This window comes from Cetorhinus maximus, chromosome 8 (assembly GCF_964194155.1).
Source record: "Cetorhinus maximus chromosome 8, sCetMax3.hap1.1, whole genome shotgun sequence".
NCBI lineage: Eukaryota > Metazoa > Chordata > Chondrichthyes > Lamniformes > Cetorhinidae > Cetorhinus > Cetorhinus maximus.
In genome coordinates this window covers 103972252-103979659 of record NC_135886.1, presented here as the reverse complement: position 1 = coordinate 103979659, position 7408 = coordinate 103972252, and the positions used below count along the sequence as shown (strand labels likewise).

General features: G+C 40.6%; 1 protein-coding gene across 3 annotated transcripts in view; it reads right to left on the bottom strand.

Moving 5' to 3' along the window:
• Positions 1 to 7408, bottom strand: part of LOC144683851 (plastin-3-like) — a 127426-nt gene that overhangs the window by 7351 nt on the left and 112667 nt on the right. For all 3 annotated transcript variants that reach the window (XM_078547355.1, XM_078547356.1, XM_078547358.1), the window contains exons 10-13: positions 5599 to 5794; positions 2937 to 3015; positions 569 to 683; positions 346 to 479 (exon numbers count right to left, since the gene is read on the bottom strand). In XM_078547355.1, coding sequence (XP_078403481.1) covers positions 346 to 479; positions 569 to 683; positions 2937 to 3015; positions 5599 to 5794 — 524 coding nt within the window. The remainder of the gene's footprint in view (positions 1 to 345; positions 480 to 568; positions 684 to 2936; positions 3016 to 5598; positions 5795 to 7408) is intronic.

Here is a 7408-nt window from a genome sequence, read left to right as displayed (position 1 = left end):
AGTTTTCACTAGTGCTGTGCATGGGCACAGAAGCTATGCTACTCAGGACTTGTATGGGTGATTTAGAATGATCTAATTAGAATTTATATAGTATTTCTGTTATAGTCAGTGATTTATTCCAAGTTATTCCAGCTAGGAATGCAGTGCTGCACTTGTACGTTAGTGTTTCAACTTGTACATTAGTTTTTCTAGGCAAGAAATGTACGAAGGAACCGAACCCCAGTTTTAGCATTGTGTCACTTAAAGAGTTTTAGGAACTCAACCACAACTTTAAGCGAGGACTTACTAATAAGCATGTTATTGAAAACACTTTTAATAGCATTTTGTGACTGTCGGTGTTAGTACCTTCTCATCAACTGCCAGACCAAGGCTAAAGTTAGTGTTGAATTTCCATCATTCAGATCCTTTCCATCAATACCGACAAGAGAAAACTTTGCTCGATCCTTTCCCAAGTCAACTGCATAATTGCAGTTTTCCAGCTAAATAAAAAGAACATGTTTTTAGAGGTAATAATGCAATTAACTTTGCCAAACGTTCTCCTATGTCTTTAGGGCAAGAACTGACTTACCTTTTTCATGTTAGCACCTAGTTTGGGATATGGTGGCTTGTTCACTTTGTTCCAGTCAACTGGGACCTTGATTTTTTCGTACAATTGTAATATCACAAGGGCATCTTCCAAGTCACTGTAACAGGGACAAAATCCACACAATATTTCAAATAAAGCCAAGACAAGCCCAAAAGGCAAATAGAGCTTTACAGAATCTGAGGAAAATTCAATTTCAACCAAATCTGTTACCCAATCACATTAAGGAATCACAACTTAATACTAAATATTCCAGGTTTGTATGTTGAAACAGATATACCATTTGCACAGCCCTGCAGAAAGGTTCAACTATTTGTATTTACATAGCTCCTTTAACCTAGTCAGCATTTGTAGATAGATTGGATATTAAAGACCACACTTTCTTTTTATAAACTCTACCCTATCTTAGCTTCCCATAAAATGTGTTGCATATTCACTGTAAAGGCACTGTTGTACAAGTACTAGTTTAAAACTGTTCAGCGAGCCATGAAGCCAGCGGACTGGAACTATACTGCTGGTTGCGTGTTGCTCTTTGATCAGTGCACAAACACAAGCATGGCACACATGCATAGATGGAATTCAACCTAGCTATATCTGAAGTCTGGCCAAAAGATCTATGAGACAGACACAGCTCTGTGAACATCATCAAGCAGGAGAACGAAGCTTAAGGAAAAGATCCAGGGTGATCTGCTGGGATCTTCTATAAACAGGCTACTTTGTAACAGTTGCAGTTACACTACAGCTAATCCAAGTTGCAGTTACAAGAGGTCATTCAGAAACGGTGTTATATTTGCTTGGCTCAGTTCATATTGGGAGACTTGATTCCTGATTGGGAGGCTGTGGCATACTGGTAACATCACTGGGGTAGCAATCCAGAGGCCAAGGTTGGGGACATGGGTTCAAATCCCACCATGGTTGCTGTGGAATTTGAATTCAATTAACAAATCTGGAATTAAAAGCTAGTCTTGGTAATAGTGACCATGAAACCCATCTGGTTCACTAATGTCCTTTAGGGAAGGAAATCTGCCGTCCTTACCCAGTCTGGCTTACATGTGACTCCTGATCCACAGAAATGCGGTCGACTCCTAACTGCCCTCTGAAACGGCTTAGCAATCCACTCAGTTCGAGGGCAATTAGGAATGGGCAACAAATGCTGGCCTACATCCCTTGAAAGAATTTTTAAAAAAGCTATTTTCAGGAGACCAAAAGCCTAAATTCGATCACCATCATACATCCATGCGCTACCCATTCAGGACATGCATACGTTAACATTACACATCATTACAAAGATTCCAGCTTTGTATCAGCACAAAATTGGCCAGCATAACTGGTCTATTAACGGAACTGAACTTTGATAAAGAGAATATCATATTGAAGCATAGGCAAGATTGCAATGACTGTCCCAATGCTAGTTTTTGAAATGCACTTTGAATGAATGCTCATGTCTCAAGCAGCCCAGTCACTGATTAATCCAGGTGTGACTGTGTTAGGAAACATCATTTCAAAAAGGACTGAGGGCTGTAAAGGGTTGAGGGGAAATGTAATGCTTTACTTTTCAAAAATCGACTCCAAAACAGTTTTCACTCACAGCCGAATATATTTCAGCTCATCAATTGTAATGCAAAAAACGTACCTTTAACTGAAAATTCAGGTGTGCCCGTCATATATCAGATGCCACACATTAAACAATGTGGTTAGACAAGGCAATATCTATCATTTTTTTAAAAAAAGAATCAAAAGTCTCTGATCTTTTTCCTGAACTTGGCAATAATCTGAGCAGCTGTTTATCCACAGAAGTACTTCTTCAATACATGTGATTACTTTCTGATTGACCTGAGATTGGTCCAAAAGCAATTAGTCTCTAAGCGATTCCCGGAGAGAGGCTGCAAGTATAACACTGTGACTAATCAGCACATAACTGTTTTTGCTTCTTCTGGGCTCATTGAAAGAAGTTGGTTATTTCCTGGGCTTCTTTCTAAATGGCCTCCCAGCAGTCCCTTCAAGAACCGCTGCTTCAGCCATCCAGTACAAAACAGCAAAACATTTGCGGCACTTGCTTTGTCTGCTTGCATCTCAAAATAGCTAACACTGTCCTGTGTACGTCATGAGATTCCAATTTACATAATTTAACAAGATTCCCAGGTGAGCCTCCGGCCCAGCCTCAAAAAGGCCTTGGGCAAGACGTGTATGTTCATCGTTTCGATTTCAGGGTAACTGCTTCCGCCTAGCAATGAGTTAAAATTGGTCCCATTCACTCCAATATTAACACTTGTAACTGATAGTTTTTATCACTCCATTAAACCAAAATTACATGAATCATCTATTCATTTTTGGTGAAAATATTCCTTCTTACCTATACAGATGATTCACTGCTGGATTTACACCTTGCGAATTCATCCAATTGCGGAAGGTTCTTTCTTCACGAGTTTCACCTAAAATGCAAAAGCACGCACGCTTTTTACCAAAAGAAAAATGTTGCAGAGAAATTCATGATTTCCATTTGAGAAAAACTTGGTACATAAAGATAATATTCCCCACTACCACCTCCAGCACCATTAATGGAAATTTAATGAAAGTGTATGCTTGTAGAATTACGATGAAGCCCTTAAGTTTCGTACTAGTAGACATTCTGTGGCATTGTTCAGGGGTAGTCTGGAAGTCACAATGTCCATCTGCTAAAGTGGAATTATCCCTTTAAAGTTGCTCCTCATGCACTTGCTGTGTGGATATTGTCTCAATAAGCAAATACAGGTAAAGGTAGTTGCTTCTTAAAATCTTGTGGTCAAATACAAGGTAATGGTAAGTTTCTGGCTCCAGGTCAGAATGACCCAGAAATGCCTGGCTTTTCATGTTTATTTTAAAATTTGAAAAAGAGTTTTGGATTTGGAACTTGGTTGAACATGTTGCAGAATATTGAGTACACGCAAAACGTAAAGCTTTTAGACAAATAGGTAACTTAAGGACAAATGCTGGCCAACAGATTCACTGGTCAATTTTCCTTCACCCAATGAATTAGGCATCTCCATGTTACAACCCAATTTCTCAACTTTTGATGCTCAGATAATTCTCCAATCTAGGTGATAAAATGTTATTTTTGTTTCTGTGATGTCAAGACAACTGCATTTGATTTCCACCCCAGGTGCTTGGTAAAGAGTGGTGAGCCTTCTACTTGAAGCATTGTAATCCTTGCAGAGAATGCACTCTTATAATCATGTTAGGTTACGTTATTCAAGTATTTTCCAGTTAATAATAATGAGGGGCCAGCAGTATGAAAGCATGCGCAATGTGTAGATGATTATCTTACCCATGATATTGCCGCTTGTCTTTCTCTCTGGTAAAGATCACAAAACCTAGAGCTATCAAGGAGGTCAACCTTACAGCCACTTGTAATAGACTATGGCCAGTGTTGATGTGGCTGGTCCAATTAGCTTCTGGTCAATGCTGAACCCCAAAGATGCCTTGGTAATAGTGGAGACACTAAAGGTCAATGATGACATTATTGGGCTTTTTTTTAAACTGTAGATGATCAATGCTTGGCACTTGCATTGCACAAATGTTACTTGCCATTTTTCAAACCAAGCCTAGGACCTGAATTTTTCTCTCTTTGGGCACGCCCAGAAGCAGACACGAAGTGCACTTCCGCCTGCGATTGGCCCCCAACCGTGATCTTACGCTGGCTGGTCAATTAACAGCCAGTCAGCGTGAAACGTGCCCTGACAAAGGTTCGGCACTGCCATTGGGGGCGGAAAGAGGGAGGGCACCGACGTCATCCCAGGTGCTGGTGAGCGCTTCCACGGAGCTCCCTGAAGGCAGACAGATGCCTCAGGGATCTGCAGACCTCCACAAAATAAACAAAGCAACAAAAATTCTGCAAAAAATGCAGCACCATCAAGCACCTGAAAGCAGACCTCATAAAAAAAAAGTCTCTAGATATTTCTTTTTATTTTAAATGCTAGTGGAGATTTCATCCCGCCCTTGGATGAGGTTTCAACAAAAATGTAAAGCCTGCCTGGTTTGCTTGGATGTGCCACAAAAAAATCATTGACAATTGGGCCATTAATGGGCTTAATCACCCGATAATTGTTGGCAGGAGCTCTTCCGACTTTCGCATGTGCCCGCTGAGCGAAATACCACATAAGTGCGCGATGACGTCAGGACACTCATCCGATGTCATCTCGCATGATTTCACGCCCGTTCAGGTCGGGCACGCACCCGCCCGCAGGGCGTCAAATTCTGGCCTAGGTATTGTTCAAGTTCTGCTTTGGCCAGAATGAGCTCTCTCATCAACAAAGAAGTTAATGTTGTCAAATTGTGAGCCAACAGCCTCATTTCTTTGTTTCAATTATGACCCCAGCCATTGGAGACTATTCCCGTTAATCTTGGTTATACTAGGGCTGTTTAAAGTCATAATCAGTGGAATGTTGCCTTGATATCAAGGGTAGTCAATCTCACTTCTGCCTCTGGCTTTCAACTCTAAGGTTTAGGTTTGGATCAATGTTATGCCTTGTAGATATCTGAATGTGACCTCCCTCTGATCAAGCAGCTGCGACAGCTCCAGGAATCTCCTGACAATACAGCATGAGACTGGAAACTTGCTTTGAACCTTCCAACATGAATCCAGAGGAATAATGTTAACTTATGCCACCCAGTGGAAAACTGAAAGGCTTGGAACTGGCCACCCATTTACTCCTGCCTGACTTAACTGCGCACTGATTTCAATGGAAAATAAAATTGGGTGGGATGAAAAATGGATGACCCATCCAAATCCATCCATTTCCCACTGAGCTAGTTAGATTCAAATTATGCCGTCCCCCTCCTAATGTTCCCGTTTTTGAAGTGCTGAGATAAATATATCCATGCTGTGACTCAGCAGCCTTAAATTACCCTGTGGAATAATCAAAATTCCCTCAAATATTTTGTTTTAAAAATTGTTCAAGCTCTAGAGATTTCAGAGGTGTCGACATCCGGTTCAGTCACTTTGCAGAAATGCACGAGATTCATCTTTGTAATTTTACCTTCCAGCAGACTCCAATCAATGTCTTGATTTACAGGCTTCTGAAGCGCTGGATATTTGTTGAACAGATTAGCTACAAAAGCCAAGTTCAGTTTAGGGTTCCCTTGGACAACATCTGCTGGAGTGACAAACTGTCTGCAGCCCAGTTTGTCTGCCTCCTGTAACATGTATTCAGCCCGTTTCAGGTCATCTTTCTCCTACAAGAATTAAAACAGCAACGTAAGTGATAATAGAGTGAATCTACTGCTTATCAGTATTTATCACCATTTGCCAATCTGGCAATTTAAAAATAACATATTAGGACCACCTTCAACTTTTTTTTTTAAAGTTGTCAGATCTCCTGTGGCATTGCTGATCAGTTAAGGGTTTAAGCTGTTGAAAGGGCTGAGTGTTGCATATCACCACTGTACAGACTTGGATAGAAACATATAAAACATTTCTCCAGAAAGAGTAAAGTGGATTTGGAACGATCCCTAGGAAGTAAGTAAATATTTTTTTGTTAGTCACTAACAAAAGTTAGATAAATAAGCTTGTCCAATTTACATAAGCAAAGTAAGGCACTTCTGATGAAGTATTAGGCAGCTGTCCTTCAGTTTTACTGTCCATCGGTTTAGGCAGTGGTTTTAAAATACTGAAGTCAAGAAATATTGGAAAAATTAAAAGATTCAACTACTTTACATCTTTGATTCTTTATAAAAGGCTTTACATCAATAAATGTTAATGGTCAGAAGTTTGCATTCAGAACTTTTCCACAAACTTGAATAATAACCCTGAATATTTCCAAAAACAAAGCCGGCCCAGAACTGGCTACTGTTTGCAATAACAATGTTGTTCCTGAGATCCAAGTATAATCTATCAGTTATACATTAGAAAGGCTACATGATCACAACATTGTAATGACTTTGTGCCTGTAGGTGGTGCTATGGGCACAGCATTGTGCTGCCAAATGTTATGTGGCTATCAATCAACTGAACTCATTCTTAATATCAATTCTAATTGTAGCATTTAATATTCACCACACAATGGCACTGTGACATTTCCAAGAGGACACCAGACATATTCTTAAAGGTATTGTACCGAAGTTTGCTGGAAAAATAACAAGCGCTAGCGACGCACACTGTCAGCGATGTGGTAATCAACCAGCAAGTTCAAGGTATCAAGAGATAGCGTCCAACCTCCAGAAATTGCTTGTCAGTTTATATCACTTCACCATTTGCTTTGCACAAATGGCATCTCATCCTTCTTTTCTCTTTGTCTTTCAGCTTTTCCCACATTACATGGGATTACCACAATGTTGGTTGATCACCCTTCATATCAATCTTTGTTTTTAGGATTTTGCAAGTGGTTTTACAGCCAGATGACCTTCCTACCTCTAACCTTTCCCACTTATCTGGGCTGGTGACCAGCATCGATACACGCTGGCTTGCCTGCGCAATGGCTGGGTTACAAATAGCATCTCACCTTCCCCGTTATTGTCAAGAGCTTGCTGCACTTGTAAATTAATTGCCCATTAATTACCAGACATAACTTTCTGCGGTGAGTTTAACTGTGCTGGCACCTTTTTGACAAAATGACCTTTTTGTTTTCATCCTTGACATGTGAGTGCTGCTGGCTAGGCCAGCATTTATTGCCCATCCCTAATTGCACTTGAGGTGGTGGTGCGCCACCTTCTTGAAATGCTGGAGTCCATGTGGCGTAGGTACACCCACAGAGCTGTTAGAGGAGTTGTTCCAGGTTTTGACCCAGCAGCAGTGAAGTAATGATGATAGAGTTTCACATCAGGATGGTGTGTGGTTTGGAGGGGAGCTTGT